The sequence below is a fragment of the Seriola aureovittata genome, chromosome 13 (assembly GCF_021018895.1).
Source record: "Seriola aureovittata isolate HTS-2021-v1 ecotype China chromosome 13, ASM2101889v1, whole genome shotgun sequence".
Lineage (NCBI taxonomy): Eukaryota > Metazoa > Chordata > Actinopteri > Carangiformes > Carangidae > Seriola > Seriola aureovittata.
Window position 1 is genome coordinate 9,198,475 of NC_079376.1, and position 18,589 is coordinate 9,217,063.

General features: G+C 31.4%; 1 protein-coding gene across 1 annotated transcript; it reads left to right on the plus strand.

Annotated features, from left to right (window-relative positions):
* Nucleotides 1-219: 219 nt before the first annotated feature.
* On the plus strand, nucleotides 220-7,143 carry d2hgdh (D-2-hydroxyglutarate dehydrogenase). Its single transcript, XM_056393085.1, has 10 exons — nucleotides 220-1,473; nucleotides 2,320-2,700; nucleotides 2,786-2,843; nucleotides 2,932-3,071; nucleotides 3,158-3,351; nucleotides 3,501-3,669; nucleotides 3,824-3,967; nucleotides 4,690-4,832; nucleotides 4,949-5,114; nucleotides 5,259-7,143. Exons 2-10 carry the CDS (start codon nucleotides 2,355-2,357, stop codon nucleotides 5,519-5,521), a joined length of 1,623 nt encoding a protein of 540 aa, XP_056249060.1. The 5' UTR covers nucleotides 220-1,473; nucleotides 2,320-2,354; the 3' UTR covers nucleotides 5,522-7,143.
* Nucleotides 7,144-18,589: the final 11,446 nt, after the last annotated feature.

Sequence of the window (18,589 nt, forward strand, 5' to 3'; positions counted from 1 at the left end):
CTTTACAGAATGCATGAGGAGTAAATCTGAGACATTGTCTGACTTTCAAATAAATTCATTTGTTATTCATTTTGTATAAACTTTCCCCTAATGCATAATGCTTTTTACAAACCCAGCCAAAAATCTTTGTGCATCAATTACAAATACCTTAAAGTTAGAAAATATAAGTAAAGAATGTTGTAAATGAACTGAAACAGTTGAGATGTTTTAATTTGGTGGATTAAATCTTAATCATTTATTCTTGTTGAGCTCCATATCCAAATAACAAATCATATCATGTACCATAATTTATGGTACCACTCTGAAAATTTTTATTATAAAATAATTCTGCCAGGAACAAAGTAGACATACAGCTAAGATAAATCAACAAAGACAACCAGCATAAACGTAAAACTTTTATATACAGGTAAGTAGGTATAATATACAGTAGATAAAGGTGGTATGTGTTCAGCATGTACAGTGCAGCCTGCTTAGCTTCACCTTTGATTGCTTGACCAGATATTATGTAAATGCTATTGCACAACCTGTATATTACCTTGTGTATATAATGTGTACTGTAGGTGTCTTAAGAGTGTTACGACTGCTCTTAATTAGTGCTTTATGTAAGGCAGGTGTGCTAGAAGAGTCTGTCTGTTAAAGTTCATCTTATTAGCATCCATTCTAAATCAGTAGGTGAGGTAAGTTAGTGGTCTGAGACACCAATATCTCAAATCTCTATTTAATCATAAAAGTTTAAATTAAAATATAAGTAATGAATAGTTGTAAAAATTACCGTATTAAGGGTGGGTGTCCTAAAAAGTCAAACATGTATGTCTGTTAGGGTTAATGTCAAATCCAATCAGATGTTAATCATTGATTCAGTGTGTTGCCTGTTTGGGGGTGATTAAACCAAAATTTCAAAAATGTTAAGCAGTGTATTTATCAAAAAAACACCTCCACATCAAAGGAATATAAGTACCAAAATTGATTTTAAAAAGGATATATAAATCTTTTCAGTATGTATTTAATCTTACTGTGGCCAGACATTTTTCATAAATATAATTGAAAAAAAACAAAACATTTTTCAAATCATCTGTAAACTCAAGACCCAAATTTGTTAAAACTATTCCAAACAAAAACGAGCACGGATTAACTGGTTTCCATACCAGGCTGATTAATGTGAAAAGATTAAAAAACTGTTTTCTTTACTTATCACATCCGTCATTGGCTGTTCAGCGATAAAGAAAGGTTCACGCCTATTGGTTCAATCTGAAAGAAAGAAGCCCTCTGATTCGTCCATCCTCTTCTCTGTGACCTTTCACCGCCGTCAACCTCTGAAGCTACTTGCTGTCGTGCTAGTTGTAAACACTCAGTGTGACATCTTTAAGTAACTTCGCTGGCCTTGAACTTTGTGACAGATTTCACACTCTGAGATATGACACGAAAGAAAGACACATGAACAGAGAGATGCGGGCCGTTAAGTGAACGTTTATGGTGAGTAACAATGGATATTTGCTCGCTAGCTCCTTGTCAAACAGTGCGCTAATCGAGCTAAGCTAACTGACATTTCAGCTTCTTCTGTGGCATGTTGTTCGTTGTGGGCGAAGAAGCTTTAGGTCATATCCCAAAAGAAACGTCAGTTTGCTAGTAGTTTGCCAGGGCAGTGTCTCAGGCAAGCAGCTTGTAATCGTCCTTTCTACTTTAATTGCTACAAGAAGATGCAGAAAGTATAAGAAGACATTTCTATCTGCATTAAGAGGAGACCGTTTTAAATAAAACAATATACGTGAATTAAAAATAACACCTGATGTTACTGAGTATTGGTTTGTGTTTCTAATGCAAAAACAGTATTGTAACTAACAATCAGAACATGTCACAAAGGTAAAAATCTCATATTCACATTAAGAAAAGTTAGCTTTTTGTCCAGGCATTTCTATGAAAGCAAAAACAAAGCTGTAAGGATTTGCATCTTATGTTGTAACGCTAGAAATCAGTACCACTTGATCTACAGCACTGAAATGTTTTACTTTGACAAAACAATAAGAGGGGTTGATTTCTCCTAAAATTTTGATGTATATTTTAAATATTTTAGGCTTCATAAACAAATTGAAAGTCTCTGATATAAATAAAATGTGGTTGCAATGTTTTCTAGTTTTCTTACTCTCTCCTACCAGAAAGTTTCAGTATGTGCACAGCTACAGCAGGACAGTACTTTCAGGGTACTTCATTATAGCAGTGGCTTGCTAAATACAAAGTGGGGGCATGAAAATGAGAATTAGAATATCTTTTGCACTGCCTTGTGGCACCAGACTTGAGTTTCATCCTACTTCTTTTCTGCAGCCTGTTTTGCCGTCTCTCCCAATTATCTCTCCATCATGGCGGGGATTTTCCAAAGAACACCAAAACTGTGGACAGCTCTCAGACATCTCAGCCCCCATAGCACCCTCTCATCTACAGCCAGAACCAGACTTTCACCTGTAGACCTACACACTCCATTTCTCACCTGCAGCTCAGGGCAGTTTGTAGCTGCCACTCGTAAGCTGCATGGGGCTGGGGCAGGTGGACTCAAGCCATCTCCGGCTGCAGCCCCAGAGAGGCTGCCTTTCTCCAGAGTTACTCAGGAAGATTTAGTCTTCTTCAGGAAGATCCTACCAGGCAGGACCATCACTGACCCGGACCTGCTGGAGTCCAGTAATGTGGACTGGCTCAAAACAGTGAGAGGTGATGGGTAGAATTGAATTGGACTCATTCATTCATTTCATCATACTAAAGAATTGATGTATTACATATTTCCTTTCTTCTGCAGGTTCCAGTGAACTATTGTTGAGACCTCAGACAACAGAGGAAGTTTCTCAGGTTCTCAGGTGTATATAACATGATGGGAAGAAGACTAGATAGATAGATAGAAAAATAAGGCAAGTGTTTTAAAGTGTTTTGTTTCCCCTCCTGTAGCTACTGTAACAGTCGCAACTTGGCAGTGAATCCTCAAGGAGGAAACACTGGGCTGGTTGGGGGCAGTGTCCCAGTCTATGATGAGATCATCCTCTCCACTGCTCTTATGAACAACATACTTACCTTTGATAGCATCTCTGGTAACTAAAAATTCTCAAGTTTCAATCAAAATGAGCTGTTTGCGTATTTGAATCATTCTCAGAGATCCTCTTTCTCTGTTTTTCAGGTATTCTCACCTGCCAGGCAGGCTGTGTTCTGGAGAACTTGTCTCTCTACCTGGAGGAGAGAGACTACATCATGCCACTGGATCTTGGGGCAAAAGGCAGTTGCCAAATTGGTGGCAACGTGGCAACTAATGCAGGTGGTCTGCGGCTGCTGCGATATGGCTCCTTACACGGGACTGTGCTGGGTCTGGAAGTGGTGAGTGGTGTAAATAACTGAGGGACATTTATGATCTTCAATAAAAAGTATTTTATTAAAATCATGGAGAAAAAGTGTGCGATGGCCTGATTCTGATTAGATAAAAGATAAAATCATGGATTTTATGTTTATGTGTGTGACTTATGCAGGTGTTGGCAGATGGGCGGGTGCTGGACTGCTTGGCCGCGCTGCGGAAAGATAATACCGGATATGACCTCAAACAGTTGTTTATAGGGTCAGAGGGTACACTGGGGGTCATTACAGCAGTGTCTGTCCTTTGTCCACGGAAACCTAAATCTGTCAACGTGGTTTTCTTGGGTAGGATTTTCTCGTAGCCTCTCAGATCTGAGGGTGGAAACAGTGTACTTAACAATGTAATGAAGTTCTTTGAAATCTAGATGAGTTTGTTCTTATAGATTAGCAGCTAAATTGCACTAGTTGATCATGCAGTTATCTGTGTTTGTGTTATTAGGCTGTGAGACCTTCGAGCAACTGCTGCGGACATTTCAGCTCTGCAAAGGCATGCTGGGAGAAATCCTGTCAGCCTTCGAGTTCCTGGACAGTGAATGTATGAGACTGCTGAACACGCACCTCAAACTATCCAATCCCATTTCTGGTAGGTACACACATGTGTGCGCACCTTATTTCACATTTAACAGCAGTAGCTGTAAGCACATACAGTGTAAGGGCATTTTTAAGTGTCTATTATTTATTAAGTATTTGTTAACAACTGTAACTCCTCCTATGATACAGCCAATACTGGTGATTAAGCAGATAATGAATGATTGATTACACGGATTAATAAATCCTGACAGTGTTATGAGGCATTTATTAACTGTTTATATACATATACAGATCATTCATGGCAAGTTTAAAACTATTTATCATTGTGTTCAAAGATGCAGTCTTAACACTGAAAAAAGGGGTGTGACAAAAAACTCTTCACTCAAGGTCAATTTACTAGATTTCTTCTCAGAGTGTTCAGCCACGTCTTGTGTCCTTGATCAGCTAAAGCTGTCACAGACTGACAATAGGTACGTCATTAATCAATGTACGATATAAATGTAATTATGCAATGAATATTACACAAGTTTGTTACCAAACTTAATATATGTCATATTCATATAAAAAACATGTGATGACAATTGTGCTCCAGTGTACAGTCAGTCATTACACATCAGTTACGGATGCTTCACATGAACGGGTTATAGTTAAATACTTATGTTTGCTTTGCTTGTAACTTCATTGTAATGTGTTAAAAAATCATATATTTTAGTTTATTATGTATTACTTATACATGCTAACACACACGCTAACCGCCTTCTCTCCATCCTGCAGAGTGCCCATTCTATGTCGTCATAGAAACATCTGGATCTGACCCAACACATGATGGAGAGAAACTCCACAACTTTTTAGAGGAGGCGATGACATCATCATTGGTCACTGACGGAACTGTGGCAACTGAGGAGTCAAAAATAAAGGTATCTCGACTTCTAGTGTCTTTCCTGCCAACTTACTCAAAACTGCCTACGGGTAGTTCCCACAACAGTAGGTGTTGCAGCTTGTGCAATCAACTTTTCTATTTCCAACTGCTCAGACTCTTTGGTCAATGCGTGAACGTGTCACGGAGGCGCTGACTCACGATGGCTTCACGTACAAGTATGACATCTCACTTCCAGTGGAGCAGATCTACCAGCTGGTGACAGACATGAGGCAGCACCTGGGGGACCGGGCAAGGAGTGTGGTGGGATATGGACACGTAGGTAAGACCAGCAGATGGAAAGAAATTTATAAAGTCTGTATATCAGGAGGGGAATAGTGGCGTGCGAGAATGAGGTATTTCTTATTTTCATTTCACTTGTACCATTCACCCCACCCACACCCAATATCTCTCAATCTCTCTGTAGGCGATGGTAACCTCCACCTAAACATCACCTCTCCTGCCAAAGACCCTTCTCTCCTCGCTGCCATCGAGCCGTTCATCTACGAGTGGACGGCCAGCTGTCAGGGCAGCATCAGTGCTGAGCATGGACTGGGCCTGAAGAAGAGGAACTACATCTACTACAGTAAACCCAGCCAGGCTGTGGCTCTGATGGGTAACATCAAGGCCATGCTGGATCCCAAAGGCATTCTCAACCCATATAAGACTTTACCAGACAACATTAAATGACCCCAACTGTCTCACTGCTGTGGGGTAGGTGGTAATGCATGTAGAGCTTATGCAGGAGCTCTAACTACAGCCTGATTGCCACATGGTTTTTATGCCAGATCACGCTCCTTCTTGTGACACCTTTTTCACACATTTAATGCAGAGTTGCAGGTTTTGCACAAGTGGCATTCGCAACTAAGTAGTATCTGTTTGTTATACATGTCCACAGAAGAAAGTAGTTTCATTTTCATGTTCACAAAGCATTACTCTCAGAACGACATAGTCAATAACTTGCTGACTTTGTAGCAGGCTCTGAACTTAAAATGTTCCAATTGAAGTTACTACTTAACATGATCATTACCTCTGCAAGTCACAGAGTAGCCTTTAGATCTTAAATTAAGGACACTTTGTATTAAAGATGAAAAGCACAGAACATATTTTTCAGTAAGCAACTGAATGATCATAATATACTATAAACTCTTGAGCATTGTAAAATTGTGTAATTATTTAAGGTAACAGTCTATAACTGGTGGACAGTGTTTTTCACAGTGTTCAGTTCTTAAACTGCAGCCCTTGTATTAGAGCATTTGAGTACGAACAATAAAATTAAAATTTACTACATGAGGACTCCTGATACCTATGTGTGAGGAAATGTGTTGCTCAGCCGCCGCAGTATGAAGCTTTAAAGGATAGGTTCACAATTTTTCAAATCTGTCTTAAAACAGTAGTGAGGTGCCCACATGAACACTGAAACGGGTTTTGCTCACTGTAATTCTTCCTCCTGTACATACTGGCCATTTAAAGCTCTGATGAGCTTTCTGTTTAAATGAAAGGACAAAATTCACAGTTGTCATTCAGAGTAAAAATACATTCAAAAGTTTATCTGAAGTTATAATGATGCTTTAACAGACTGGGTTAGGCAAATCAAATGTATTGCTTTCAAAGGCTATAGTCTTTTATGTAGAAATTTCAGCCTTTTAGGTACAAGCCCTCCTCTGCAGCTGAGCAAGGAAACAAAGTGTAATTTGTGCCCAAGACTTTGACTTTCGAGCAAGGTTGTAGGTTTGGTCCCAACATTGGTAGGGAAGCAAAAACACCACCACCCCTCCAAAAAAAAGAGATTGGCTTTTTAATGCTGTCAACCAAACGGTTTAATAAGATAAATAATCTGAATTTACATTCAGGAATGCCCATACATAAATTTTATATATATACATGTGTTGAATTTCCATATATGAAATGTAAGGCATAAAAAGTCATAGTATAGTAGGGCATAAAAATGTCATAGTATAGCAAGGCATAAAAAAGTCATAGTACAATAAGGCATAAAAAGTCAGAGCAAGTCATAAAAAAGTCAACAGGCAGTATCATGAAAGCTACCTGTCCTATGGCTGGACTGGGGATGTTAAAAACCTCAGCCGGAGTCTGCAAGCACCTACAGGCACATGTGTCTCACTAGCTTGTAAGTATCAAAATATTTACAATCACAAATGTAAGTAACATGTACATGTTCTAAGTGTTTTATTTTCAACTCAATGTTAACTGTGTTAACTATGGTTGTTTTCACTGTTTGCATGCATGTCAAAAAATGTCATTCTCAATGTATCTCTTTTTTCTTAGACTAAAGTTGTTTTACAACTCCATGCATACTGTTTCTGTATTTACTGTTTATATGAAAATTCGTTTTCAGTGTCAGTGCATCTCTCTTGGTCTGTAATGGGTAATTAGGGGCAGATCTACCCGTCCTCCCTCTCTCTCTCTCTCTCTCTCTCTCTCTCTCTCTCTCTCTCTCTCTCTCTCTCTGTGTCTCTCTGATTTGTTGCCCCCTTTTTATCATTTTGAAAAGTTTAAAATTAGTTAGTTTGTTAATAAAAATTGTCATGATTATTTTCTCAAATTTATTTGTCATTTTAAGATAAGAATGAAGGTTTACAGATTCATATGAGTAATAACAAAGGTTATAGAGACTGTTTTGAACAAATAAGAATACACGTATGCCTTGAGATTTTGGCCTGCCTTTTGTTGTGACTTGAGCAGAAAAAGTTGGAAAAAGTACTGCAGTAAGTTAGAAAAATGTCATAGTATGGTAAGGCATAACAAATCATAGTATAAGATGGCATAAAAAAATTAATTGAATAGTAAGGCATAAAAATGTCTTGGTATACTAAGGCATAAAAAGTCAAGGAAAGTACATATTATAGTAAGGCATGAAAACGTCATGGTATGGTAAGGCATAAAAAGCCATGAAGACAACATAGTATAGTAAGGCAAAAAAAGTCATGAAAATGTCATATCATAGCAAGGCATAAAAAGTCATAACAACGTCATAGTGTAATAAGACATAGAAAGTCATAAAAACATCATAGTATAGTAAGGCATAAAAAGTCAAACTAACGTCATAGTATATAAAGGCATTAAAGGTCATAAAAATTCATAGTATGATCAGAAATAAAACAACATGGTAAAAATAGTAAGGCACAAAAATGCCAAAAAACGTCATGGTATAGTATGAAATAAAAATATCAAAAAACGTCATAGTATAATAAGAAAAAATAAGTCATGAAAACGTCATAATATAGTGAGTCATAAACAGTCATAAAAATGTCATAGTATAATAAGGCATAAAAATATCAAAAAGCGTCATAGTATAGCATGGCATAAAATGTCAAAAAAACATAATATTATATTAAGGCATAAAAGGTCATAAAAACATCATAGTATGGTAAGGAATAAAACAACAGTATAGTAAGGCATAAAAATGCCAATGAAATTCATAGTGTAGTATGGCATAAAACTATCAAAAAACATCATAGTACAGTATAGCATAAAACGTAAAAAAAAACATCATATTATATTAAGGCATAAAACGTCATAACAATGTAATAGTATGGTAAGGCATTAAAGGAAATAGTACAGTAGGGCATAAAAATGCCAAAAAAACGTCATAGTATGGTAAGGAATAAAACAACAGTATAGTAAGGCATAAAAATGCCAATGAACTTCATAGTATATTATGGTATGAAAATCATAAAAAACGTCATAGTATATATGGCAAAAAAAGTCATAGTATAATAAGAAAAAATAAGTCATGAAAACGTTATAGTATAGTATGGCATAAAAGGTCATAAAAATGTCATAGTATAATAAAGCATAAAAATATCAAAAAGCGTCATAGTATAGCATGGCATAAAATGTCAAAAAAACATAATATTATATTAAGGCATAAAAGGTCATAAAAACATCATAGTATGGTAAGGCATCAAATGAAATAGTATAGTAAGTCAAAAAAAATGCCAAAAAACGTCATAGTATAGTAAGGCATAAAAATCATAAAAAATGTCATAGTATAGTATGGCATAAAATGTCAAAAAAACATAATATTATATTAAGGCATAAAAGGTCATAAAAACGTCATAGTATGGTAAGGAATAAAACAACAGTATAGTAAGGCGTAGAAAATGCCAATGAACTTCATAGTATATTATGGTATGAAAATCATAAAAAACGTCATAGTATAGTATGGCAAAAAAGTCATAAAAAGTCATAGTATAATAAGAAAAAATAAGTCATGAAAACGTCATAGTATAGTATGGCATAAAAGGTCATAAAAATGTCATAGTATAATAAGGCATAAAAATATCAAAAAGCGTCATAGTATAGCATGGCATAAAATGTCAAAAAAACATAATATTATATTAAGGCATAAAAGGTCATAAAAACATCATAGTATGGTAAGGAATAAAACAACAGTATAGTAAGGCATAAAAATGCCAATGAACTTCATAGTGTAGTATGGCATAAAACTATCAAAAAACGTCATAGTATAGTATGGCATAAAACGTCAAAATAACATCATATTATATTAAGGCATAAAAGGTCATAACAACGTCATAGTATGGTAAGGCATCAAAGGAAATAGTATAGTAGGGCATAAAAATGCCAATAAAATGTCACAGTATAATATGGCAAAAAAATCATAAAAAGTCATAATATCATGAGAAAAAATAAGTCATGAAAATGTCATAGTATAACAAGGCAGAAAAAGTCAGAAAAAGTCTTAGTATAGTAGAACATAAAAAATAATAAAAAATGTCATAGTATAGTATGGCATAAAACGTCAAAAAAACATAATGTTATATTAAGGCATAAAACGTCATAACAATGTCATAGTATGGTAAGGCATCAAAGGAAATAGTACAGTAGGGCATAAAAATGCCAAAAAAACGTCATAGTATAGTAAGGCATAAAAATCATAAAAAATGTCATAGTATAGTATGGCATAAAATGTCAAAAAAACATAATATTATATTAAGGCATAAAAGGTCATAAAAACGTCATAGTATGGTAAGGAATAAAACAACAGTATAGTAAGGCATAAAAATGCCAATGAACTTCATAGTATATTATGGTATGAAAATCATAAAAAACGTCATAGTATAGTATGGCAAAAAAAGTAAAAAAAAACATTATAGTATAGTAAGGCATAAAAGGTCATAAAAACGTCATAGTATGGTAAGGCATCAAATGAAATAGTATAGTAAGGCAAGAAAATGCCAAAAAAACGTCATAGTATAGTATGGCATAAAAGTCATAAAAAGTCATAGTATCATAAGAAAAAAAAAGTCATGAAAATGTCATAGTATAACAAGACAGAAAAAGTCAGATAAAGTCATAGTATAGTAGGGCATAAAAAATGAGAAAAATGTTATAGTATAATAAGGTATGAAAAGTCATTTGAAAAGTCATAGTATAGTAAGGCATAAAAAGTCATGAAAACGTCATAGTATAGAAAGGCATAAAAATCATAAATAACGTCATAGTATAGTATGGCATAAAATGTCAAAAAAACATCATAGTATATTAAGGCATAAAAGGTCATAAAAACGTCATAGTATGGTAAGGCATCAAATGAAATAGTATAGTAAGTCAAAAAAAATGCCAAAAAACTTCATAGTATAGTAAGGCATAAAAATCATTAAAAATGTCATAGTATAGTATGGCATAAAATGTCAAAAAAACATAATATTATATTAAGGCATAAAAGGTCATAAAAACATCATAGTATGGTAAGGAATAAAACAACAGTATAGTAAGGCAAAAAAATGCCAATGAACTTCATAGTATATTATGGTATGAAAATCATAAAAAACGTCATAGTATAGTATGGCAAAAAAGGTAAAAAAAAACATTATAGTATAGTAAGGCATAAAAGGTCATAAAAACGTCATAGTATGGTAAGGCATCAAATGAAATAGTATAGTAAGGCAAGAAAATGCCAAAAAAAAGGTCATAGTATAGTATGGCATAAAAGTCATAAAAAGTCATAGTATAATAAGAAAAAATAAGTCATGAAAACGTCATAGTATAGTATGGCATAAAAGGTCATAAAAATGTCATAGTATAATAAGGCATAAAAATATCAAAAAGCGTCATAGTATAGCATGGCATAAAATGTCAAAAAAACATAATATTATATTAAGGCATAAAAGGTCATAAAAACGTCATAGTATGGTAAGGAATAAAACAACAGTATAGTAAGGCATAAAAATGCCAATGAACTTCATAGTATATTATGGTATGAAAATCATAAAAAACGTCATAGTATAGTATGGCAAAAAAAGTCAAAAAAAACATTATAGTATAGTAAGGCATAAAAGGTCATAAAAACGTCATAGTATGGTAAGGCATCAAATGAAATAGTATAGTAAGGCAAGAAAATGCCAAAAAAACGTCATAGTATAGTATGGCATAAAAGTCATAAAAAGTCATAGTATCATAAGAAAAAAAAAGTCATGAAAATGTCATAGTATAACAAGACAGAAAAAGTCATATAAAGTCATAGTATAGTAGGGCATAAAAAATGAGAAAAATGTTATAGTATAATAAGGTATGAAAAGTCATTTGAAAAGTCATAGTATAGTAAGGCATAAAAAGTCATGAAAACGTCATAGTATAGAAAGGCATAAAAATCATAAATAACGTCATAGTATAGTATGGCATAAAATGTCAAAAAAACATCATAGTATATTAAGGCATAAAAGGTCATAAAAACGTCATAGTATGGTAAGGCATCAAATGAAATAGTATAGTAAGTCAAAAAAATGCCAAAAAACTTCATAGTATAGTAAGGCATAAAAATCATTAAAAATGTCATAGTATAGTATGGCATAAAATGTCAAAAAAAACATTATAGTATAGTAAGGCATAAAAGGTCATAAAAACATCATAGTATGGTAAGGAATAAAACAACAGTATAGTAAGGCAAAAAAATGCCAATGAACTTCATAGTATATTATGGTATGAAAATCATAAAAAACGTCATAGTATAGTATGGCAAAAAAGGTAAAAAAAAACATTATAGTATAGTAAGGCATAAAAGGTCATAAAAACGTCATAGTATGGTAAGGCATCAAATGAAATAGTATAGTAAGGCAAGAAAATGCCAAAAAAAAAGGTCATAGTATAGTATGGCATAAAAGTCATAAAAAGTCATAGTATAATAAGAAAAAATAAGTCATGAAAACGTCATAGTATAGTATGGCATAAAAGGTCATGAAAATGTCATAGTATAATAAGGCATAAAAATATCAAAAAGCGTCATAGTATAGCATGGCATAAAATGTCAAAAAAACATAATATTATATTAAGGCATAAAAGGTCATAAAAACATCATAGTATATTATGGTATGAAAATCATAAAAAACGTCATAGTATAGTAAGGCATAAAAATGCCAATGAACTTCATAGTGTAGTATGGCATAAAACTATCAAAAAACGTCATAGTATAGTATGGCATAAAACGTCAAAATAACATCATATTATATTAAGGCATAAAAGGTCATAACAACATCATAGTATGGTAAGGCATCAAAGGAAATAGTATAGTAGGGCATAAAAATGCCAATAAAATGTCACAGTATAATATGGCAAAAAAATCATAAAAAGTCATAATATCATGAGAAAAAATAAGTCATGAAAATGTCATAGTATAAAAAGGCAGAAAAAGTCAGAAAAAGTTTTAGTATAGTAGAACATAAAAAATAATAAAAAATGTCATAGTATAGTATGGCATAAAACGTCAAAAAAACATAATGTTATATTAAGGCATAAAACGTCATAACAATGTCATAGTATGGTAAGGCATCAAAGGAAATAGTACAGTAGGGCATAAAAATGCCAAAAAAACGTCATAGTATATTAAGGCATAAAAGGTCATAAAAACGTCATAGTATGGTAAGGAATAAAACAACAGTATAGTAAGGCATAAAAATGCCAAGGAACTTCATAGTATATTATGGTATGAAAATCATAAAAAACGTCATAGTATAGTATGGCAAAAAAAGTCAAAAAAAACATTATAGTATAGTAAGGCATAAAAGGTCATAAAAACGTCATAGTATGGTAAGGCATCAAATGAAATAGTATAGTAAGGCAAGAAAATGCCAAAAAAACGTCATAGTATAGTATGGCATAAAAGTCATAAAAAGTCATAGTATCATAAGAAAAAATAAGTCATGAAAATGTCATAGTATAACAAGGCAGAAAAAGTCAGATAAAGTCATAGTATGGTAAGGAATAAAACAACAGTATAGTAAGGCATAAAAATGCCAATGAACTTCATAGTATATTATGGTATGAAAATCATAAAAAAACGTCATAGTATAGTATGGCAAAAAAAGTAAAAAAAAACATTATAGTATAGTAAGGCATAAGAGGTCATAAAAAGTCATAGTATGGTAAGGCATCAAAGGAAATAGTATAGTAAGGCATAAAAATCATAAAAAACGTCATAGTATATTAAGGCATAAAACGTCAAAAAAACATAATGTTATATTAAGGCATAAAAGTCATAAAAAGTCATGAAAATGTCATAGTATAGTAGGGCATAAAAATGACAATAAAATGTCACAGTATAATAACAAACAAGGCAGAAAAAGTCAGAAAAAGTCTTAGTATAGTAGAACATAAAAAATAATAAAAATGTCATAGTATAATAAGGTAAGAAAAGTCATTAAAAAGTCATAGTAGAGTAAGGCAAAAAAAGTCATGAAAACGTCATAGTATAGTAAGGCATAAAAATCATAAAAAATGTCATAGTATAGTAAGGCATAAAACGTCAAAAAAACATAATGTTATATTAAGGGATAAAACGTCATAACAATGTCATAGTATGGTAAGGAATAAAACAACAGTATAGTAAGGCGTAGAAAATGCCAATGAACTTCATAGTATATTATGGTATGAAAATCATAAAAAACGTCATAGTATAGTATGGCAAAAAAATGTCAAAAAAAACATTATAGTATAGTAAGGCATAAAAGGTCATAAAAACGTCATAGTATGGTAAGGCATCAAATGAAATAGTATAGTAAGGCAAAAAAATGCCAAAAAAACGTCATAGTATAGTATGGCATAAAAGTCATAAAAAGTTATAGTATCATAAGAAAAAATAAGTCATGAAAATGTCATAGTATAACAAGGCAGAAAAAGTCAGATAAAGTCATAGTATGGTAAGGAATAAAACAACAGTATAGTAAGGCATAAAAATGCCAATGAACTTCATAGTATATTATGGTATGAAAATCATAAAAAACGTCATAGTATAGTATGGCAAAAAAAGTAAAAAAAAACATTATAGTATAGTAAGGCATAAGAGGTCATAAAAAGTCATAGTATGGTAAGGCATCAAATGAAATAGTATATATAATAAAATAAAAAATAAAAAATAAATGAATAATTAATTTTTAATAAAAAAAAAGGCATCAAATGAAATAGTATAGTTGGGCATAAAAATGACAATAAAATGTCACAGTATAATAACAAACAAGGCAGAAAAAGTCAGAAAAAGTCTTAGTATAGTAGAACATAAAAAATAATAAAAAATGTCATAGTATAGTATGGCATAAAACGTCAAAAAAACATAATGTTATATTAAGGCATAAAACGTCATAACAATGTCATAGTATGGTAAGGCATCAAAGGAAATAGTACAGTAGGGCATAAAAATGCCAAAAAAACGTCATAGTATAGTAAGGCATAAAAATCATTAAAAATGTCATAGTATAGTATGGCATAAAATGTCAAAAAAACATAATATTATATTAAGGCATAAAAGGTCATAAAAACGTCATAGTATGGTAAGGAATAAAACAACAGTATAGTAAGGCGTAGAAAATGCCAATGAACTTCATAGTATATTATGGTATGAAAATCATAAAAAACGTCATAGTATAGTATGGCAAAAAAATGTCAAAAAAAACATTATAGTATAGTAAGGCATAAAAGGTCATAAAAACGTCATAGTATGGTAAGGCATCAAATGAAATAGTATAGTAAGGCAAAAAAATGCCAAAAAAACGTCATAGTATAGTATGGCATAAAAGTCATAAAAAGTTATAGTATCATAAGAAAAAATAAGTCATGAAAATGTCATAGTATAACAAGGCAGAAAAAGTCAGATAAAGTCATAGTATGGTAAGGAATAAAACAACAGTATAGTAAGGCATAAAAATGCCAATGAACTTCATAGTATATTATGGTATGAAAATCATAAAAACGTCATAGTATAGTATGGCAAAAAAAGTCAAAAAAAACATTATAGTATAGTAAGGCATAAGAGGTCATAAAAAAGTCATAGTATGGTAAGGCATCAAATGAAATAGTATATATAATAAAATAAAAAATAAATGAATAATTAATTTTTAATAAAAAAAAGGCATCAAATGAAATAGTATAGTTGGGCATAAAAATGACAATAAAATGTCACAGTATAATAACAAACAAGGCAGAAAAAGTCAGAAAAAGTCTTAGTATAGTAGAACATAAAAAATAATAAAAATGTCATAGTATAATAAGGTAAGAAAAGTCATTAAAAAGTCATAGTAGAGTAAGGCAAAAAAAGTCATGAAAACGTCATAGTATAGTAAGGCATAAAAATCATAAAAAATGTCATAGTATATTAAGGCATAAAACGTCAAAAAAACATAATGTTATATTAAGGCATAAAACGTCATAACAATGTCATATTATGGTAAGGCATCAAAGGAAATAGTACAGTAGGGCATAAAAATGCCAAAAAAACGTCATAGTATAGTAAGGCATAAAAATCATTAAAAATGTCATAGTATAGTATGGCATAAAATGTCAAAAAAACATAATATTATATTAAGGCATAAAAGGTCATAAAAACGTCATAGTATGGTAAGGAATAAAACAACAGTATAGTAAGGCGTAGAAAATGCCAATGAACTTCATAGTATATTATGGTATGAAAATCATAAAAAACGTCATAGTATAGTATGGCAAAAAAAGTCATAAAAAAGTCATAGTATAATAAGAAAAAATAAGTCATGAAAACGTCATAGTATAGTATGGCATAAAAGGTCATAAAAATGTCATAGTATAATAAGGCATAAAAATATCAAAAAGCGTCATAGTATAGCATGGCATAAAATGTCAAAAAAACATAATATTATATTAAGGCATAAAAGGTCATAAAAACGTCATAGTATGGTAAGGAATAAAACAACAGTATAGTAAGGCGTAGAAAATGCCAATGAACTTCATAGTATATTATGGTATGAAAATCATAAAAAACGTCATAGTATAGTAAGGCATAAAAATCATAAAAAATGTCATAGTATAGTAAGGCATAAAACGTCAAAAAAACATAATGTTATATTAAGGCATAAAACGTCATAACAATGTCATATTATGGTAAGGCATCAAAGGAAATAGTACAGTAGGGCATAAAAATGCCAAAAAAACGTCATAGTATAGTAAGGCATAAAAATCATTAAAAATGTCATAGTATAGTATGGCAAAAAAAGTCAAAAAAAACATTATAGTATAGTAAGGCATAAAAGGTCATAAAAACGTCATAGTATGGTAAGGCATCAAATGAAATAGTATAGTAAGGCAAAAAAATGCCAAAAAAACGTCATAGTATAGTATGGCATAAAAGTCATAAAAAGTCATAGTATCATAAGAAAAAATAAGTCATGAAAATGTTATAGTATAACAAGGCAGAAAAAGTCAGATAAAGTCATAGTATGGTAAGGAATAAAACAACAGTATAGTAAGGCATAAAAATGCCAATGAACTTCATAGTATATTATGGTATGAAAATCATAAAAACGTCATAGTATAGTATGGCAAAAAAAGTCAAAAAAAACATTATAGTATAGTAAGGCATAAGAGGTCATAAAAAGTCATAGTATGGTAAGGCATCAAATGAAATAGTATATATAATAAAATAAAAAATAAATGAATAATTAATTTTTAATAAAAAAAGGCATCAAATGAAATAGTATAGTTGGGCATAAAAATGACAATAAAATGTCACAGTATAATAACAAACAAGGCAGAAAAAGTCAGAAAAAGTCTTAGTATAGTAGAACATAAAAAATAATAAAAAATGTCATAGTATAGTATGGCATAAAATGTCAAAAAAACATAATGTTATATTAAGGCATAAAACGTCATAACAATGTCATAGTATGGTAAGGCATCAAAGGAAATAGTACAGTAGGGCATAAAAATGCCAAAAAAACGTCATAGTATAGTAAGGCATAAAAATCATTAAAAATGTCATAGTATAGTATGGCATAAAATGTCAAAAAAACATAATATTATATTAAGGCATAAAAGGTCATAAAAACGTCATAGTATGGTAAGGAATAAAACAACAGTATAGTAAGGCGTAGAAAATGCCAATGAACTTCATAGTATATTATGGTATGAAAATCATAAAAAACGTCATAGTATAGTATGGCAAAAAAAGTCAAAAAAAACATTATAGTATAGTAAGGCATAAAAGGTCATAAAAACGTCATAGTATGGTAAGGCATCAAATGAAATAGTATAGTAAGGCAAAAAAATGCCAAAAAAACGTCATAGTATAGTATGGCATAAAAGTCATAAAAAGTCATAGTATCATAAGAAAAAATAAGTCATGAAAATGTCATAGTATAACAAGGCAGAAAAAGTCAGATAAAGTCATAGTATGGTAAGGAATAAAACAACAGTATAGTAAGGCATAAAAATGCCAATGAACTTCATAGTATATTATGGTATGAAAATCATAAAAAACGTCATAGTATAGTATGGCAAAAAAAGTCAAAAAAAACATTATAGTATAGTAAGGCATAAGAGGTCATAAAAAAGTCATAGTATGGTAAGGCATCAAATGAAATAGTATATATAATAAAATAAAAAATAAATGAATAATTAATTTTTAATAAAAAAAAGGCATCAAATGAAATAGTATAGTTGGGCATAAAAATGACAATAAAATGTCACAGTATAATAACAAACAAGGCAGAAAAAGTCAGAAAAAGTCTTAGTATAGTAGAACATAAAAAATAATAAAAATGTCATAGTATAATAAGGTAAGAAAAGTCATTAAAAAGTCATAGTAGAGTAAGGCAAAAAAAGTCATGAAAACGTCATAGTATAGTAAGGCATAAAAATCATAAAAAATGTCATAGTATAGTAAGGCATAAAACGTCAAAAAAACATAATGTTATATTAAGGCATAAAACGTCATAACAATATCATAGTATGGTAAGGCATCAAAGGAAATAGTACAGTAGGGCATAAAAATGCCAAAAAAACGTCATAGTATAGTAAGGCATAAAAATCATTAAAAATGTCATAGTATAGTATGGCATAAAATGTCAAAAAAACATAATATTATATTAAGGCATAAAAGGTCATAAAAACGTCATAGTATGGTAAGGAATAAAACAACAGTATAGTAAGGCGTAGAAAATGCCAATGAACTTCATAGTATATTATGGTATGAAAATCATAAAAAACGTCATAGTATAGTAAGGCATAAATACGTCATAAAAACATCATAGTATAGTACGGCATAAACGGTAAAAAAAACTCATAGTATAGTAAGGCATAAAAAGTCATAAAAATCTTATGGTATAGTAGGGCATTAAAAATACATGGTATTCCAAGGCATGAAAATTGTAAGTATTGTAAGTGATAGGTAAAAAATAAAAATCAGTCTATTGAGGCATAAAAAGTCATTGTTTGCATTTTGCCATTTTAATGGATTTTTTTCAACAGAAATTAAAC

Coding starts and splice junctions, on each gene's coding strand:
- d2hgdh (XM_056393085.1), top strand. CDS start 2,355: ATGGCGGGGATTTTCCAAAGAACACCAAAACTGTGGACAGCTCTCAGA. Junction 2,844..2,931: donor GAAGTTTCTCAGGTTCTCAG/GTGTATATAACA, acceptor CCCCTCCTGTAG/CTACTGTAACAGTCGCAACT. Junction 3,968..4,689: donor ACTATCCAATCCCATTTCTG/GTAGGTACACAC, acceptor TCCATCCTGCAG/AGTGCCCATTCTATGTCGTC.